A 20,490-nucleotide genomic window follows, 5' to 3' on the forward strand; every position below is an offset into this window, starting at 1 on the left:
AATGGTAGACAAGCTGCGAGGTCAAGTTAAGATGAGGTGTCACAGAGCAAGATTCAGTCTTGTGCACATGGGTTTGTTGTTTTTCATTTACTCCTACTTATTTTCTATCCAGTTTGATTTTTTATTCTATTTTGATAGTTCATAGAGCATTATTTATTCTATGCTTATATTGTTAGGGTTGTTGTCAGCACAGTAAGAACTTCAAAGGGCAATTCCAGAAAATTTTTGTAAAACAAATATTCGCAATTTTGATTTCTTATAACGTCAAACCTAACTTTTAAAAACTCCCCCACCCCCTCATAATGTCAATTTGACGTTTTACATTGTCAAATGAATATGGACGGCTCCCCTGCCTCTAAGACTAAGGGGTCACTCACATATCGATTCTTCCCACGACTAACGTCAAATTGACGCTAATTTGAAAACCCCCCCACCCCCACCTCTTAACGTCAAAGTTCAAAAATTATCGAAAATCGCTGAAACTCTAGAATTTTCTCCTTCACTTTCATCGTTGTTTCGTCAGCCATCTTTAATTCTGTACGGCTTGCTCAGGCAGTTTACATTTTAAAAATAATGGAGATAATTTCTAAACTTTTTTCGGAAAGTTGCTGGAATTGATTATCTCCATAATCATAATCAACAGAAAAGCCGCATTTGACAAAAAAAGACCGGCCGTCAGCGAAATTCAAGGGCCGTGCAGACCGTCTGAACAAAAGGAACTCGAGACATAAGGCCGATGAAATTTACATATGAGTTTACCGTCGTGAACTTACCCAAAAATAGATGCGGCATGATTTCATTATTCATTATTCATTATTTTCCCAACAGCACCTTATCCACCATTTCTGCCAATCATGCTCTCTCAAAATGAAAAACTTTGCTTCGCTTCAACCCTTCGCATCTTTTGCGAACGAAAAATAAAGATCGATTGCTAGTGGCGCTAGATTTTGCAAAAAACTAAAATGGCGGTCAGGGCGGTTTGGCAGATATATGGGCGGGACGCCCACTGCAGTTGTAGGATTGAGGGCGGCAGCATTTTCTGTAATAAATCTTCTTTGTTTACCCGTGTAAACATGCGTAGAGACAGTTACATCAAAATGCCTCGAAAATTTCAATATGAAAATTGCGTAATCAGAGAACGTATGTCTCGCTCATTATAAAAAGGCCGAGACAAACTTTCAATAATTGGATTGTAACATCGAGTTAAGTCTCTTTTGTTAAGTCACCAGGGGGTAAATAAAACAGACCTTGATACATTTATCGTTCGTTTCAACTTGACCATTTGTTTAAAACTCAGCCTCCTAAATATTTGGGGTAGGTAAAATATGTACAAAGAAATTCATACTTTTCCAACCCGGCCAATCTTTAAAAAAGAAGCGAACTATAAAATGTAATTACCCTTTCCAAATAAACCTCTTCGGTGGCGAGCGTAGTCTACTCTGACGTAATTGTAAAATTTATGTAATGGGAGTTTGACATAGTAATGTAATGTTGTTTGGGGAATTATGAAGTTCTCTGGGATTTCGATTGCATTTATTCAGGTTGATTTTTTATGACTTCTAATGGTACTTTTTCTAACGAGTTTGATTACTCTGTTCTCACACTTATGTCTTTTTTTTTCGCGTCCTTTTCCGTGATTACTTTTATTTATATTTTTAAAGACAGGTAAGAAGGCATATTGATGTAACTGAGAGACGATTTTAACAAAGATAGAGGTTGTAGTTGTAAAGAAATATGGAAATAATGAAAAATTTATGAATTTTGAAAATAATGAAATTTTCATGCGGGTGCTTTTTAGAGATGCGGGCGGCCGACGGTAAACTCATATATAAATTTCATCGGCCTAAACATCGGGCCGTTTGTTTTGGTTAAAATTTCTGCAAAATAGCGAAGCGAACAAATATTTAGGAATGTAAAAGGAGGAAAAGAAATATGGAAAGTAACATTTGTCACGTATTAAAAATCGATATTTCTGGTGAAATTTCTTAGCGTCAAAGACTCTAACCCACCCACCCCTTAGCCTGCCTTAGCGTCAATTTGACGTTAGTCGTGGGAAGAATCGATATGTAAGTGACCCCTAAGCTATAACCCATAAGTTGGACTAATGTCGGCAACCCTCTTCTAATTTCAACACCCTTTTTTAGAGATGGGAATAAAAGGAAGGTCAGGATCACAAATAGACAAAAGATTATTTCAAAAAATCACCTTTCCAAAGAATCGTCTACTTTAGGGTCACTCACAAATCGATTTTAGGTTAGAAGAACGTCAATCAGTATAGACCTAACTCTTCACATAAAAATTACGGGAAACGCATGTTTGGACTTTGTACCCTATGCTGCACTCAAGCACTTAAGCTTAAGTCCCGCAAAGGCGGGACAAAAATCAGTTTTTTGAAGTTTGCAAAAAAACGCCACATAGAAGATCTTTCAAATTCAGTATGTGAATAGAGCAGTAAAAAATACAACTTTTCTATTTTTCCTTTTTTTTTGCAAAAGTTCTAGGAATGAAAATAACTTAATGATAATTGAATACTATCCATTGATGACCCGCGACACTATTGTAAAGCTAGAATCGCTTCGCGTACTCTTCGCTTGAGAAAATGATTGACAGATTGAAGTTTTTCACCCGAGCAGGAGTTCGCGGATCGTTCTCGGCTCAATCCTTGGACCGCGCTAAAAATGATAGACTGAGCTGTGATAGATCATTTCGATGGAAGTTGTTGGAATGTTTACAAGGCTCTTGACAGAAAATCGTTTGTTTTATTGTCAATGATGACAGTGCGGTTATTAATTTTGTTAGATCTGACAAATTGATGTTTGTAAGTGCACTTTATAGTTTTGATTCCCATTGAAGAATCATATTCTGGTTTTCATGTTATTAGATGCTGTTTTAGAGCTTTAGGTCTACACTGTGAATTGAAGTTTTAAAAGCTGACCCACCCACCCACACCCAAAAATGTCAAACACCTTGATATCCCCGAAAATCGATAAAAACTGCCTTCATCGCTGTTTCGTCAGCCATCTTGATTTTCACTACAGCTCGCATAGTTTATATTTGAAAAAAAAAAGAAATGGAGATAATTTCTAAACTTGTTCACAAAATTCCCGTAATTAATTATCTCCGTAGTATGTAGCGACAGAAAGAACGGCCATCTGCCAAAAATTCAAGGGCCGCTCGGGCCGTCAAACAAAGAAAAGACATAAACATCGGGCCATTTGTTTTGGTTTTCAAAACAAACGAAGTGATCAAACAGAAACATGGCGAGAAGTAATATTTGGCATGGAATGAAAAATCGATGTTTCTGAAAAACGTCAACAACCTTTAACCCACCCACCCATATACGTCAATTGACGTTCTTCTAACCTAAAATCGATTTGTGAGTGACCTCTTACCCCGCGCCAGCAAGAATTAAGAGCCATTTTCTGTAAAAATCAGACAAAATCAGGCAGGTCGAGGAAGTGATATCCTCAGATTTTGCCAATTTTTGGATATTTTGCTCAAATACATGAAAATAACATCCTGTGAAATTTTTTTTGAAAAATCTTTTTTTGTTCCCAAGATATGGGCCTTTAAAATTTGGGCCAATTTGCCCAAAAAAGTGCACTTTTGATAAATCTTTGACTTCAAGAGCAATTTTAGACATGATCAAGCTTAAGATTCATTTCAAAACATATTTTCCTGGAAGAAATCCATGGGTACTTTGAAAAAATGGCATTTTGAGAAAAATTTTTTGACCCTATGGATAGAAATCATTGCCTGAAATTACAACATTTCTAATTTTGAATAGATTTTGAGAGCAATTAGCTGGCTTGGCCACAAGTGTCACATTGATATTTTTGTATATTTCTGAAGTCTCTATGGTCATCTTTAACTTTCAATTAAAATTGTCATGTGACACTTAAGGCCACGCCCTAAAATGGCGGTTAAACATAGCTTTTCGCTCAATTTTTAGTATTTTCAATGAGCTTTTAAAGCCATGGCCCTAAGTTCCACCACTGAAACAAACCATTTTTAGTTAGTGTTTTGGCCATATTACCCAATCCTAAAATCAAACCCATGTGTTCTAATACCATTTTTGCACAATTTATCTTCGAAAATCTTTTTAAGTCATCAAGACTTAGCCAATTTTTCCCTTAGCAACGCATTGTTTTTCCCCAGCAACCAGGCATCCAGCTTTATCAAAATTTTCCAAACTGTTTCCTAGTGGTTCCAGACCATGTTAAATGTCTTAGATTGCAATATCAAAGTCTTGGACACAATTTTCACTGAATTTTAGGGCAAATTAGGGTCGCAGAGACAGAAATAGCAGACCCCAACAGGTAACGAGGAAGCAACTTTGGCTGATGCCTGTTGCAAAACCCTAAATCAAATCAAATTGATTCTAATGTTTTTAACATTATTGCAGAGGAAATACTAAGATAAAATTAAGTGGGGGTACTTAGCATAGAAGTTGAAGGTTCTTTTAACAGGTGAAATGAGGCTTTTGACAAGAAATTTCACCACTAAGGAAAAACGCTAAGTCTCTTGTTTTTCTTTGTTTTCAAATGCTAAAAATTATTTGCCATTGATCTTTGAAGGGAAGTCTCTTCTTGCATTTCATACCTTTGTACTGGTGTATCATTATAGATACTACACAGACCTAGAAAAGAACTTTGAAGAAAGTTATAGTGCCTTACAAATGCTAAGGGAAAAATTGGCTAAGTCTTGATGACTTAAAAAGATTTTCGAAGATAAATTGTGCAAAAATGGTATTAGAACACATGGGTTTGATTTTAGGATTGGGTAATATGGCCAAAACACTAACTAAAAATGGTTTGTTTCAGTGGTGGAACTTAGGGCCATGGCTTTAAAAGCTCATTGAAAATACTAAAAATTGAGCGAAAAGCTATGTTTAACCGCCATTTTAGGGCGTGGCCTTAAGTGTCACATGACAATTTTAATTGAAAGTTAAAGATGACCATAGAGACTTCAGAAATATACAAAAATATCAATGTGACACTTGTGGCCAAGCCAGCTAATTGCTCTCAAAATCTATTCAAAATTAGAAATGTTGTGATTTCAGGCAATGATTTCTATCCATAGGGTCAAAAAATTTTTCTCAAAATGCCATTTTTTCAAAGTACCCATGGATTTCTTCCAGGAAAATATGTTTTGAAATGAATCTTAAGCTTGATCATGTCTAAAATTGCTCTTGAAGTCAAAGATTTATCAAAAGTGCACTTTTTTGGGCAAATTGGCCCAAATTTTAAAGGCCCATATCTTGGGAACGAAAAAAGATTTTTCAAAAAAATTTTCACAGGATGTTATTTTCATGTATTTGAGCAAAATATCCAAAAATTGGCAAAATCTGAGGATATCACTTCCTCGACCTGTCTGATTCTTACAGAAAATGGCTCTTAATTTTTCGAAAGCACCAAAAATGGCAGATGAAATCTAGCCTTCCCGCGTGCAGAGTTTTGCTGGCGCGGTCTGAAAATCGGCCCCAAGTTTGTTAAATGGAAAATGATATAGCTATATATTAAAAACAAATTTTAGCACTAGAAAGCTGAAAACCTCAGCTACTAGAAAGCTGAAAACCTCAGCTTTCAGATGGTGTATGCTGCTTATATATATACATAAAAAAATCCGCAAACTTGTCAAAAAATTGTAATTTCTTTAATTTTTCTAAATTTCAGATGATCTGTAGTTTTTAAAATAAAGCAGGAGGTGATAGATTGTAGCCTAATCTTACCCTGGGTTTTACTAAAAAAACTGCAACTGAAAAGATGAACTAGCTTATTAGCAACAGCCATTTGTTTCCATGTGGGTCAAGAATTTTCTGGTGCCGTAAATTAGCGCCAAGGCGTGTTTTCACCTTGACTTTGAAAAACATCATTTATCTTTGGAAAGAAAAGAGATATTCAGATGCAGTTTTTTTTGTTTGTTTCCTTGATAATTTCTGATTGATTTAAAAAAAAGGATGACAAGATTTGAATGATTTAAAGGTAAGAACTAATGCATTGAAGTTCATTTTGGTGTATTCTTCCTTGTTCCGCGCTAAAAATCCTGACAAGTGCGCACCCTACACTTGGGGCTGCTTGGGGGTTTTGAAATTTCAAATTCCCAAAACATGACCCGAACCTGGCCCGTGCATGGTTGTGCCAGGTTTTGAGAGGTCAACTGAAAATCCAAAGTTTTGGGGCCGGAAACTTGGCCAAGGCTTTTCGGTCCATTTTGCAACTGTGTTATTAACGCAGTTATGCAAATTGCAAGGGCACCTCTACGTACATATTTGTAAGTTTATATATTTTAAAGAAGATAAGGTGCAATCACTTTTTTATTTTCTGGTTTACGGACATTTTGAGGAAAAAATTTGGACAGGAGGATGGAACAATAATAAAAATAAAATCATCGTTTTAAATTTTTTTTAATTCTTTTTTTAAGAATCTGAAATCGGAAGAAATAATAAAATAAAATTTTGTGAAATTTCCTAAGGTATGATTTTTTTAGATTTAAAGGCAAAAGAATAAAATGCAAGAAGTTGTTATAGATAGAGTCTATGGATAAAAAACACTAAAAATAAACTGAAACATAAAAATGTACACATAAAGATTGATATGTGTATATGTAAGACTGACATAGGTTCCCATTTAGGGTTCACAGTTAGGGTTCCCACTTTAGGGTTCCCACTTAGGTTCCCCCATCCCACTTTTCTGGTATGACTATTTTTATATCTACTCTTGACTATCTTAACAATCACATAAGGGACTTTAAATAAAATCGATTACAAAAGAAAGAAAAAAATGAAGAAAATCCACTGTGTACACAAAGAGTTGTTATAATTTAGTTTGTTTTTTGTGGATAGGGAAATTCCATTTTTTGTTTTTGTTTAAGTAAAGTTTTTTTATTTATTTCTTCTTTTTTGAAGCTCGGAGGAGAAAAAGTAAATAAAAGTTTTTGAAATCTCTATTTTTTTTTTTTTTTGCCAAGAATAACGTCGGCGGATCCGTAAACCTATAAATAAACAAGTATTTGCCTAATTTCTAAATTTTGTTACAAAAATTTTCAGGATTAATTGTCTCTGCAGGTCTTTGCAAAAATTATCTGCAAAAATGTGAAACACAAGACATGAACATCTGCCCTTTTGTTTTGTTTTTTAAAAAAGCGAAGCCATCAAAAAGAAAGTAGGAAAAAGTAACATTTAGTATGAATTGTACTTTCACAAAAATTTCTTGTCATGAATAAACGTCCATAACCCCTAAATGTTCAATCAATGTTTTTTGTAGCAAGTTTTTGTTTGTATGGTTCCCCAAACATTTCTACTGCACTGAAATTAAACACAAATATTGTCATGCATAAGCCAAATTGTGATAAGAGGAGAACAAGTAGAGGAAAACATAGTTCGAAAATGGCAGCTGAGCACATGCTGGTGACGAACAAAAATCTTTATTTTTAAATCAGCTGTATAAGCAGGGATATGTTATAGCGTAGCTATGTAGCTGTATATTCATGATATGCACCACTGGAGAGTCTTCTGAGAACTTTTAAAACTTTCCACCCAATACGTCACTTAAACAATAGAAAAAGTGACGTATTGGGTGGAATAAAACAGAAAAGTTGCATAATTTCGTGAAGTCATTGCAGTGGTGAATAAGGAGAAAAAAATGTTACACAAACCTTGAACCTTTAATAAATATACTTCTGAATGTGAAATGATAAAGGATAAAGGATCTCCAAACCAACCTGAAACCAACTTTTTAACTGTCCCACTGAGCAATAATTCTATTCTAAATTGAAAATAGGTATACCAAAAAAGCTTCAATATGGTTGAGATTCTGGATATTTCAAGCTGGTTTGGTGAGGTGAAACGGATGAACAAGAGACAACTGTTCTATCAAATCCTTAATTTTGGAATGATAGTATCATCTGCTCTCATGATTTGGAAGGGTCTAATGGTTGTTACAGGAAGTGAAAGTCCTATTGTTGTGGTTTTGAGCGGTAGCATGGAGCCTGCTTTTTACAGAGGTGATCTGCTGTTCCTTACCAATGATAATGAAAAGCCAATCCGTGCTGGAGAAATTGTTGTTTTTAAAATTGAAGGAAGAGAAATCCCTATTGTCCATCGTGTTATCAAGGTTCATGAGAAAGAAAATGGTTATGTCAAGTTTTTAACCAAAGGCGATAACAACAATGTTGATGACCGTGGTTTGTATGCACCTGGTCAACTCTGGTTGGAAAAGAAAGATGTTGTTGGACGTGCAAATGGTTTTCTTCCGTATGTTGGAATTGTTACTATTCTTATGAATGACTATCCCAAAATAAAGTATCTGATCTTGGCAGCACTGGGTTTCTTTGTTTTGATTCATAGGGAATAGGTATTATTATTGTATTTCAATTTTAGGAAATCACGGTTATTTAATTTCGAAAAAGTAAATTGACAAGTGAAATACTTTTCTTCTGAGTTGGGGAAATTCTTGCTAATTTTGGAAAACTATTGATTTAAGAATCATCAATTACCCAATGGGCTATGATACACTTTAAGAATTTCTACAAAGGTTTTTGAATAAAGTTGATACATAAGTTTTTAATGCATTAGAGCTGCCATATTTTTATTTTTACTCTAGAGAAGACGTGATTTTATTAGGACATAAAAGCTCTCTATTTTTGAAAATAGTGGGCAGTGCTTTTCTATTTTGGAAAACTTGATATGATTGCATTTTATCAGGACCTCAATTTCTTAATAAAAGGTTCGGATTAAGTCTGGGTACACATACATTTTTACAAGAAATAGTAGTTGCAAAGTTATGAAATTTTTTAGTTTTATTTAATATTATGCCTTGTTGCCTTATTTCTAACTAGCTTTTTGATCATTATTTGTAACTTACAAATTGATAATAACATCTTTTTGGTGAAGGAATAGCTGCTTTCTTTTTTTGAACCAGAACCACCAACAGTGGAGAGAGATGGAGTTTTTACAAGCTCTTGTTTGATTTGGTTGGTCGTTAACCAGTAATAAAACAATTTTGCTACTTCTAAAGAACGCGTCATTTTTATTACTTCAAATGACCAATCATTAAAGTATCTTATAAAAACTTCATTTCATCTGCAACAGTGGCTATTGAACCTGTCTTAAAATTTTGAAATAAGAATCACATTAAATCTTAGCCTCTTTCTGGGTTCCTTTCAACAAATCAAATTTTTAAGTCTAATTGACTCATACAGACATAACATTGAAATTTCATATTATCTTCAAGTTTTGATCAATTTAGCAACTTAAGTACCGTGATTAAAAAAAATAGTAGATAGTAGGCAGTAGAGTCTAAGACTGATTTTTATTTGCTTAGCTTTTTATTTGCTTTCCCTTTCTTTTTAGAGAAGAACAATTTAAAATACAATTCATTTACTATCCCTTGATCTTGAGCTTCAGTTTAAAAAAAGAATCATAATGGTAAGAGACATACATTACAAAGTAGCTGCTACCATTTCAAAGCAGTGGCATCAGCAAACTTCCGAAAGTTTTGTGTTTTCTATATGTATATTCCAAATATTTTGTACTATATTTCTGACTTTCCAAGCGATCTTGTTGAGTTCGGCAATCCATCAATTACAGCCCGCAATAAGCCGGTAGACAGTTTGCCGGCAACATTTGTGTAAATTCTTTTTTTAGAAAAGGATTTGGTTTAAGGGGAGACTTTGGCTGGCAATCTGCCGGTAACAAAGAAAAATAGCCGTCAATTTGCTGGGAATGAAGAAAAATATCCAGCAATATGCTGGCAACAAAGAAAACTTGTTTACAGTTATTGTCCGCACTTTTTCCACTATGTCATCCAGCAATTTGCCATCTATCGTTATAACATTGCGGGCTACACCAAACAGGATAACCTGTAATTTGCCGGCAAAAACAAAGCCAGCTAGTTGGCAACAAGAATTTCATGTCCTTTGAATTGCCTGTATGGTCACATTTAACCAATCTGACATGGAATATTTTTTTTGGGTCGACGTTAAGTATTTAAGCTCATTATCTGAATGATTTTTATCAATAGCATGGTAGACTGAAGGTGAAAACAACTGCTCAACAGCAAGAAGAGAAGCGAAAGGAGAGGGAAAAGAAAGTCAAAATATTCACTGGTGCTATGAAGCAAATTTTCACACAGGTAAATAAGACTTTTTCAATTACCTTACTCGTGTAAACGTTTTCCAATCCCTATACAGCAACTAGGTCTGATTAGGCAAAAAGGGCAATTTTGGGCCGTTCTGTAAAATACACTATACCAGCAGGTAGCAAAAAAATTTATCATGTGCCCCAAAAATAAATGTCATGTGGAGGTGCATCACAAAATTTGAACTGGGTTTCTTTACCCCACCCCTAAGATTCTTGAAAGGTTACCCTATTAATCCTAGGCTTTTGGGGGTTTATGATGGTTTTATGATATATTTGACATAAATAAATTTGTGTTGGAAAAGTGTCAGTTTTTGTGACACCTTACTGTCAGAAATGTCATTATGCTCAAGGTGTGAAAATTTTTAGGTGTCAAATTTTTTTTTATTTAAAGCTAAATAAAAGTTAGGAATTTACAAAAAGTTTCATGGCAAAAGCTCTATTATTTCAGCAGCTATTACCATTAATTTGACCTCCGAACAGAAAAAGTTCCCCCATATCCCCCTAGGACGAATAGGGTTAAGGAAATAATTTTGGCACAAATTAACTTAAGTGATTCTGTGTGTCCTCTGGGAAAATAAGTCACAAAAAATACAATTTTATTAAATCTAAAATAAACCCTTGAAAAAGATAAGTGGACTTTCATAACTACTGCTAACAACATCAGCATTTTATTCTTTGAATGAGAAAATTAGTTTAGGCCAAACTACTGTAGTTTCTGTGAGAATTAGCTACTTGAAGACTCAATTACGTATTTAACAGCCTCTTTTTATTACTTTGTAGCGTGGAAATGATGAATTGATGGATTCTACTTTACAACTAACACAACAAATCCTTGCAAGCAATCCAGATGTTTATACACTGTGGAATATACGGAAAGAGATTTTTGTGAAAAAACTTGAAGTAGTGTAAGTTGACGAATGCATTGAGACAAAAATATCTTCTTTTTTTTCTTTGCTTAAATCAATAAATTTTTTTCAATTCCCTTAAAGTTTGCCATTTACTAGTATTTAACTGATAAGTATCTCTCTCACACCCTAGTGGATCTCTTTTTTTTCAAAGACCTAAATAAAAACCTTAACTTAAGAATTCAAAATATACTCAATTTTTGTAATTTTAAATTCATGTTGAAGTCGTAGCATTCCCATGTTGGCACTATAGTGGTAAATTCTTGACGATGATATGTACATGGTGTAGTGCTATAATTTAGTACACAATTATTAAAAACTATTTACAATTTCTGTATTCCAGTGAAGATATTGATAAGCTTTTGCTAGAAGAACTGGATTTTCTACAGAACTGTTTACAAGTCAACCCAAAGTCATATGGAGTATGGAATCACCGAATGTTCACCATGTTAAAAATGAAAACACCAAATTGGCCACGTGAATTGAAGTTGTGTAATTTGTTCCTACAGTATGATGAAAGGAACTGTAAGTTCTTTACGTCTCTTGATTTAAAAATGTTTTTGTTCTAATACCTAAATAGATTATAAAGGGATGTAGTTACTAAAATTCCTGACTATAATTTATAGTTATTGGACCAAGTCAACTTAAACAGTATGTGAGAGGTTTGAGATCCTGGGGGGATTAGAATGCAGGATATGTACAGACCCGACCTCTGAAATGTAACCCTTAAAGAGACCGAATTTTTGTGCAAAATTGACGATTTTTTAAATAGTTTTCTAACCTTAGGAGAGATTCTTTTGACATTTATGTTTTTTGTACCCTTGGAGAGACTGCATCCTGCCAGCACCTATTTTTGCCCCCTGGATTTCAGAGAGAGGCTACAGTAGGCTGTTTTTCCTTAACTGTTTACATTTTGATTTTGTCGTATAAATCAAAAAAGAAACCTTTTTGTTTTCAACAGTGAGTATTAAAATAAAGATTTCTGCCTTCCTAGATCATAAGATCCTGATCCTAGATCAGCCTATTTTATAGTCAATTGGCTCAAAGCTTTCCAAATTTAATTTTTTGACTTGATTTTTTCAGTTCATTGTTGGGATTACAGGCGATTCGTGGTCAGAGAATCAAAAGTGCCAGCTGAGGAAGAATTAAACTACACTACAGAGAAAATCAAAGAAAACTTTTCCAATTATTCGTCATGGCATAACAGGAGCAAACTACTTCCACAAGTTTTCCCTGATGAGAGTGGCAAAGTTAAAGAGGAAGAATTACTGAAAGGTTCGCAAATTTTGTATTCATTTTTTTGAAGATTTTACTTCTACTAAAATGAAAATCTTACGTGACAATCTTCACAACACCCATTAGCTCAACTTATGATATAGGCAAAAGGTCGAAAGTTGGATTGTTTGCTTTGGATTGTAAAAGTGGGGCGGATTATCACATGTATATTTCAAATTGTGATAGAGCATTCTGAACAACTTTAAATTTCCTTGCAAACAGTATATAATATGTTAGGGTTTTTCGGAGATTAAATTTTTGAAAAAAAGGTGCTGACGTCAACAGAAACATCATTTTCAAGAGTGTCTCTCTCAATTTTTATTTTCTTTACTTCATGAGGAACCTCTTTATAAAATTTCAGAGCTCTATCACAATTTGATCGAATGAATTTGAATCGTCCCTTTTTTATGTGCTAGCCTACCCAACTATATAATACCCATTAAAGCAGATTAAAGAACCATTTTTGTATACCTCTTTGATGAATATTGTAACCAACTCATTTACTTAAACTTAATACGAGTAAATTTACATTTCCCTCATTGTTAAGTGAATTTATTCTTTTCTTAGAGTTTGAACTGGTACAGAATGCATTTTTCACTGATCCAAACGATCAGAGTGCTTGGTTTTATCAGAGATGGTTACTTGGCAGAAGTAAAGATTTTTTTTTTTTACTGGTTACCACTAACTTTGCAAGCATTTACCCACAATTGCCACATCGGAGTCGATTTTTCTTTTTTCTGACTCAGACTTAAGTTTTGCCCCCCCCCCCTTGAAATTGGAGTTCCCTGTTATTAATTTGCCCATTTATAAGAACATTTTTAAAAATATGGAGAGACCATTTTTTTCAAGGTCCTGCGGAACAACCCCCCTGTTGTAGCCATGTCTACATTTTGACCAAATAAAGGGGCTTTTTTACAACTAATGAAATCATGATGTAAAGGGGGTAAAAGTTGTTTCTGATAAGTATTGATTTTCTAGGGAAGGAAGAAACAAGACTGCTGTCTTTGATCATCAAAAGAACTTCAAAGACTCTGGTTGCTTCTTTCTCACAACCAGTCAAGGTATATTGCTTTACGATAAATGACTAGGATATATTGCTTTACGATAAATAATGACTAGGGTATATTGCTTTACGATAAATGACTAGGGTACTTAGTTCATAGAAAAGTATTTACTGAATAATCTAGATTCCTCTATAATGATAAAAAAATTATCTAAGTTACAGTTTGCTTTGTCTTTCGTTCTCTTTGAAATACCTATTTAAAACTCAATAAGTTTGAATGGAAATTACAGAAAAAATCTTATGTTTTACATTTTACATTTTTTTAGAAATGTGACCTTTGTGAAAGTTGTTCGAAATCAGGTGAAGAAACGTTATTGATTTGGAAGCCATTAGCACCGACTCAATCAAATGTCTCTCATACTTGGGTAAGTAGTGGTCGAGCATTTAATTTTTGATTTTTCTCTTTCTCTGTTTTTCTCTAGTTTGAAATTTGTTAGTTCTAGTTTAGACGGCCGACTTTCTGACCCGCATATTCTTGGAGTAGGCAAAAAGTGAACAGAAAGTTGGCAGTTAAAGTCTTCATTGATTTAAAAAATTGAAAGAAGGAATTGCACTGACATCAAAAGAGGGCAATGCATCGACTTTAAAAGGTCAACTTTTTGCCAATTTTAATTTTAATTCAAGATGAGAATAGATAGGCGGAAAAGTTGGCCGTATAAACCAGACCTAGCGCGCTATTCCATGTTTTTCTTACAACTAATAAATTCGTTCCATTTTTATTTGTAGGTCAGCGAGATCAATCTACAAACTGATGAGTCATCAATGATATCTGTGGTATTCCCTACGATAACTGCTGATAGATCCTTCAGTTTGGAGATACTTGAAAGTATACCTTAACCCTTGTTTAATATTGTGTTTTTAAGTCGTCAATGGTTTGAATTTTAGGTTGAAGCCATACTTTAACATTTAGTGATAAAGGCCTCTCTTCATGATATGCACCACTGGAGAGTCTTCTGAGAACTCTTTAAAATTTTCCCAATACTTTAAAAAAAAGTTACTTTAGAAAAAGTTACCTTTTCTGAAAATTCTTGGAAGGCTCTCCAGTGGTGCATATCATGAATAAGCAATTAGAAATGTCGAACCATTAGAAAACACCAATAACAGCAAGGTAATCCAGGCTGTGAAATATTTTCCCGATTGGTTTGTATTCCGATACAGTTTGTATAACCTAAAACGGTTGCGTTTTGAATGTACGAATATTGTTAACTCGATAGCTTTTCAACCACTACTATAACATATTTTGTGACCCTGGCTCGAAGATATTATACAATATTACATCCTCCAGTTTTCGGCAAAATTAGCTTTACAATTTTGCCTCATCTTTTATCCGCAATTATTTTCACAACTTTCATTTCACCTAGCTCAGGACTCGGCACAGTTGAGTTGGGAAAAGGACTTCAGAGATGAAAGCAATTTGTTCAGGTTAGTTTTAATTTTTACACATTTTGAAAAGTCTTTTTGGTTCCCACAATGACAACTCGTTTGTTATGTGTCGCTTTGAAGTGGAGTTTTTGGTAACCAGCCAGTACCGGTCATTTCAATGTCACCAGTTACATTTCTATAGTGGCGCGTGTCAGCACATAATAATTTAACGATACTTCAAATTATGATAGAGCTATGAAATTTTAGAAATGTGTTGAGCTTAGATTCTCCGCAAAAAAGTTTCGATGACTTAAAAGATGACTTTTTGTTGTTACGACAGTCAATGACGTCATTTTATTTGTTGCCATTTTAACTACAGAAGTGTTTCTCTCTCTCAAAGAAGTAATTCTACATTCCATTAAAACTGTCTGTGCAAAATTTACTGTGCCAAACTATCGAAAGTATCGTTATGCTAATCCGCCCTACTTATTAACTCCTGCCGTAAGCTCGTCTAATGTCGACATCGCTCTTCTAATTCCGACACCCAGTTTTAGAGATAGGAATAATAGTAAGGTCAAAATCACTGATAGACAAAAGATTTTTTCCTCAATGGTCGCTAAGCAAAGAAATATAGTTTCCATCAGCGTTTCTGACCTTCCTACTATTCCTATCTCTAAAGAAGGGTGTCTGGATTAGAAGAGGGATGTCGACATTAGACCAAGTTAAAAGTACTTATTTGACTTTTTCATTTTTATGAAATGTAATGGGGATTCGACCAACCCATCAAGCTTGATCTTCCCCCATTTTACTGGGTAGATCCATGATAAAGAAAGAGTAAATCTACAACCGTTGATAATGTGTATTTTTGCTTTCAGTGACACACATACGGAAGCGAAGACTTTTGTTTTGGAAAACGAACTTGAAGCATGTCAAATTCTGTTAGAAGAGGAACCCGATAATAAATGTAAGAAACAATTTTTTTCCTTCGGTAACAATTTGTCACTCTTTACCGCAATTGCCATTGGGGAATCATATAGCCTAGCGTGCACAATAACCATGGACTTTAATATATCCTGGCCACTGTTTCTCGAATATATTTTTTTCTCGGGTATAGCTTCAATGTTTATAAAGGTCAGTGTCAATAACTGCTTGTTATACAAATCTTTTGAGCAGCATACAACCTTTATTAGAACACCAGTAGTAGTTTTGATTGAGATATTGTTGTGAAATGACTTATGGAGGGTTAATATTCTATTTTTCTCTGCGTAAGGGAGAGATGGGTATCAAATATTTGGGAAGCTTTTGAGTACGTACATATGAATGATCCCCAATCACATCTACCGTAAGTTGGTCTAATGTCGACATACGTCAGCTAATTCTGACACCCTTCTTTAGAGATAGGAATATTAGGAAGATCGGCATTGCTGATTGAAATTATATTCTTTTCTTGGTCAGAGAAGAAGAAACCTTTTGCTGACCTTCTTATTATTGCTATCTCTAAAAAGACGTTTGTCGAAATTAGATGAGGGATGTCGACATTAGACTAACTTACGGCATCATTGCCTTGTTTTGGTTACTAGGGACAATGTTAACGATAGTGTATTTGATGAAAGCCTTGGATGGTATCAAACACGCTGAAGCCATTGCTGGAATGATTGACAAGTTGATGGAAACTGATCCAATGAGAAAAGGCTATTACCAACACCTGCGTGAGTTCTGCTGTTGTTTGATATACAGTGAACTCTCGCTAATTCGAGATCGAACGAGTCTACTTTGTTCGAATTAGAGAAAGATTCGATTAATAGAAAAAAAAATGACGAGGGTTTTCCCTTGACGTGAAATGAGAATGAGTTCGAATTATAGAAAGATTCCTATAATAGAAGTTCGAATTAGAGAAAGATTCCTTTAATAGAAGTTCGAATTAGAGAAAGATTCCTATAATAGAAGTTCGAATTAGAGAAAGATTCCTTTAATAGAAGTTCGAATTAGAGAAAGATTCGATTAATAGAAAAAAAAATGATGAGGGTTTTCCCTTGACGTGAAATGAGAATGAGTTCGAATTGTAGAAAGATTCCTATAATAGAAGTTCGAATTAGAGAAAGATTCGATTAATAGAAAAAAAAAATGATGAGGGTTTTCCCTTGACGTGAAATGAGAATGAGTTCGAATTAGAGAAAGATTCCTATAATAGAAGTTCGAATTAGAGAAAGATTCCTTTAATAGAAGTTCGAATTAGAGAAAGATTCGATTAATAGAAAAAAAAATGATGAGGGTTTTCCCTTGACGTGAAATGAGAATGAGTTCGAATTATAGAAAGATTCCTATAATAGAAGTTCGAATTATAGAAAGATTCCTTTAATAGAAGTTCGAATTAGAGAAAGATTCGATTAATAGAAAAAAAAAATGATGAGGGTTTTCCCTTGACGTGAAATGAGAATGAGTTCGAATTATAGAAAGATTCCTATAATAGAAGTTCGAATTAGAGAAAGATTCGATTAATAGAAAAAAAAAATGATGAGGGTTTTCCCTTGACGTGAAATGAGAATGAGTTCGAATTATAGAAAGATTCCTATAATAGAAGTTCGAATTAGGGAAAGATTCGATTAATAGAAAAAAAAATGATGAGGGTTTTCCCTTGACGTGAAATGAGAATGAGTTCGAATTATAGAAAGATTCCTATAATAGAAGTTCGAATTATAGAAAGATTCCTTTAATAGAAGTTCGAATTAGAGAAAGATTTGATTAATAGAAAAAAAAATGATGAGGGTTTTCCCTTGACGTGAAATGAGAATGAGTTCGAATTATAGAAAGATTCCTATAATAGAAGTTCGAATTTAGCGAGAGTCAACTTTATACGTTAGAAAAGGGCATTGCGCTCGGTGATAAATTTACAGTAGAGTTTCTTTAATACACAAGTTGCAAAATTAAAGACTGAAGTCAAATCGCGCTTTTACTCGAAATTTTTATGTGTCTGTTACATGACATTTATTTCTGATTGGTTCGACTTTATTGACACTAATTAATTAAGTTATCAGCTGTAAGCTGTAAAACAACATGGGAATGAAGTCACGTGAACTTTTCGAGTAATCACATGTTTTGACTGCACTGCTATAACTTTGCAACCCGTGTATTCTCTTTTTAATGTCTCCCCAACTCGAACTAGTTTTCTTGTTCCTTTTGTTGTTTTCTAAATTTCCTTAATTCGAACAAAATTGTGTGCGTGTTCGAGTTATGGTAATAGTTTGAGTCAGCTGTAATAATGGGATTCACGCTTAGGATTGTTTGTGACATTTTTCACGAAAAGCAACCGCATATTTTTAGTTCGAAAAGAGCTGAGAATTTTTGAAAGAGAGCCTGTGAATAAGAGCTTGTCAAAATTTGTTATTGCTTATTATTTTTAAGACTGATCTGTTACAGGCAGAACTGCAAACTCCCAAAATGAGCTGGGAACCTATTAATTGACCGAAAAATCGAAGTTGTGGAGTTTAGACACGCAAATGTCATGAAAACAAACATCTATAAAACGAGCATAGCATATCTTAAAGTGACTTAAAGTCCATTCACTTTAAGTGTGCACTCTGCTTTGCTGTGGAAACCAAAAGTAGCAAAATAAGAGTGCACACTTAAAAGGAGTGAACTTCGAATTTGAATTTCGTTATCCACCGCAAAAAATAGCTGCCATATATGTTAGGTTTGATGAAGATTCAAAGAAAAACTATTTAGGGGTTAATTTTTTCCCTTACTCTTTAGGAAGTAAATTCAACCTGGAAAACAAACTACAACACATTTATAACGAAAAGGTAAACTTCTCGTCCCCGTGTATCCCAGGCTTTATTTACGTTACGGATGGACGCCAGAGAATATTATCTCGCGCTATCAGTAAGCGTCGAAAAGCTGATAATACGTAGGGAAAGAGGTTAAGTAAGCTCGTCATCAAGACTGGTAAAGACGATATCAAAAACTGTATTTCTACAATGAAGCTAAAATGAAAAAATAATGTCCATTGCTAAAAATCACTAAATAGGCCCGGCGGAACAACCGTAACAGTGGGGAGACTGAAAGCTCAAAATAAGATAAAGCTCGCTAGCAATTTGAGAAAAAAATCTTATTTGCTCAAAGTTAGGGAGGCTGAAGTCTCCCAAGTCTCCCCGCTTCCGCTGGGCCTGCTAAGCACGATCACGTCTGACTGTAATTGTGTTTTTTTTTCCCTTTCCACTTTTTAGGGATCGATTAAAGAACTAGACTTGAGCAATCAGGTATAATTTTTTTTTCAAACATTGCAACATCATACTCCCGTAGGTTTTGCATTTTCAATATGTAAGCAGCGATCATAGTCCAAAGGTAGATCATCCGGCTACAGTGCGCAAGGACATGGGTTCAATCCCTGGCCGGGTCATACCATAAGATTTCGTACTTAGAACTAAAAAGGTACTTGATTCCTATCTGCTTGATTCTCAGTAATTAAGAGAAGGATCAAGGATAATGGAAGGAAAGAGTGGTGCCCTCTCCTACCTTCGGATAGAAATAGCTATCGAAAGAGGAGCCTTTGGGTCGCCTCCGACTGCAGTCGCAGACTTAAAATACAAAATTTATTGTACTTTCAGCCAATCAGATTGCAAATATTTTTTGGGTCGTCGATAATAGTAACCCAGAACCTTCACTTTCATTTCAGAGCTTGATAACTGTCAACCGTTTGGAATATTTATCTACGTGTGAGAAATTGAATTTAAGCCAAAACAATATCACAAACTTTGATTTCATCCAATCATTACCATTATTGAAGAGTATTTATCTGTCGAACAATAATGCTATCAGTTCAATTAATGTTGATGAACTAAGTGATAAATTTCCTGGTTTAATTGTTACAGTGTAAAAGAATGTTTATTATTTCTACGTGGCATACATGGTTTGTATCATTGGTTCTAACAATAGCGAATTTATTATTTGAGATAAATCGAAGGAGACGGTATAAAGCAAAGTTCACATGGAGCCAAAATCGCCGCCCGCTTTGCACGACAACGGTAAAAACACCAAAATAATGTCGTCTATTTAGGTGACCAAAGGCGATATAGAGCCATCCATCAACTATCGACTTTGCTTTGCGTCGCCTTCACTTGTCGTCGCTTTCGATATCCTCGGATACATAAACTCGCTAATAATCAGATGCGGACGTACAACCACCTTCCAGAAGGAAGCTCTAATGATGGTCTCGCGTACTGAACCTACTTACCATTTTTCAAGTGAAGTCCTTTTGTCATGTCAGCTGTCAGCGATCTTTATATACATTCACTTTTCTTTTTCTTTTTTTTCCTTTATATTTTTTTTAATTTGAATTTTGATAACACGATGGACAAAATATTATTAGATTATCTGTATGTATAAAATTAGGAAATTATATATATTATTTTTAAATATTGTTTAGTTTTTTTGTAAAATTATAAATACATTTTTTCAGTACCATCTCCTCATTAATATAATTTGGATCTCTTAGCTTTTTCATCCACAAAATATGATACTACCCTGGCTAAAGTCTGTCTCAAAATAATTTGCAGCTGGAGACAAAAATTATTCAATCAAAAGATATCGAACAAAGTTTATTGCTGGTTGATCGACAAAAGGCTGTTTTTTTGTCGTTTTTTTACTACTTTATAGTGTTTATAGAGTCAACAAGCAATAAACTTTGTTTGATATCTTTTGATTGAATGAATATTTTTGAAAAAATTTTTGACAGTGATGATGATCTA

General features: G+C 34.3%; 2 protein-coding genes across 2 annotated transcripts; both read left to right on the plus strand.

Annotated features, from left to right (window-relative positions):
- The first annotated feature begins 7,758 nt into the window (after positions 1 to 7,758).
- On the plus strand, positions 7,759 to 8,896 carry LOC136823821 (signal peptidase complex catalytic subunit SEC11A-like). Its single transcript, XM_067079992.1, has one exon. The coding sequence runs from the start codon at positions 7,803 to 7,805 to the stop codon at positions 8,352 to 8,354; it is 552 nt and encodes a 183-aa protein (XP_066936093.1). The 5' UTR covers positions 7,759 to 7,802; the 3' UTR covers positions 8,355 to 8,896.
- A 450-nt stretch (positions 8,897 to 9,346) lies between these two features.
- LOC136823937 (geranylgeranyl transferase type-2 subunit alpha-like) lies at positions 9,347 to 20,214 on the plus strand. Its single transcript, XM_067080095.1, has 15 exons — positions 9,347 to 9,427; positions 10,023 to 10,133; positions 10,922 to 11,046; positions 11,390 to 11,571; positions 12,130 to 12,321; positions 12,889 to 12,972; positions 13,300 to 13,382; positions 13,651 to 13,749; positions 14,111 to 14,210; positions 14,746 to 14,806; positions 15,622 to 15,710; positions 16,327 to 16,455; positions 18,497 to 18,546; positions 18,970 to 19,002; positions 19,419 to 20,214. The coding sequence occupies exons 1-15, from the start codon at positions 9,425 to 9,427 to the stop codon at positions 19,617 to 19,619; spliced, it is 1,542 nt and encodes a 513-aa protein (XP_066936196.1). The 5' UTR covers positions 9,347 to 9,424; the 3' UTR covers positions 19,620 to 20,214.
- The last annotated feature ends 276 nt before the right edge of the window (positions 20,215 to 20,490 follow it).

This window comes from Clytia hemisphaerica, unplaced genomic scaffold (genome assembly GCF_902728285.1).
Source record: "Clytia hemisphaerica strain Z4C2 unplaced genomic scaffold, Clytia hemisphaerica genome assembly, whole genome shotgun sequence".
Classification (NCBI taxonomy): domain Eukaryota; kingdom Metazoa; phylum Cnidaria; class Hydrozoa; order Leptothecata; family Clytiidae; genus Clytia; species Clytia hemisphaerica.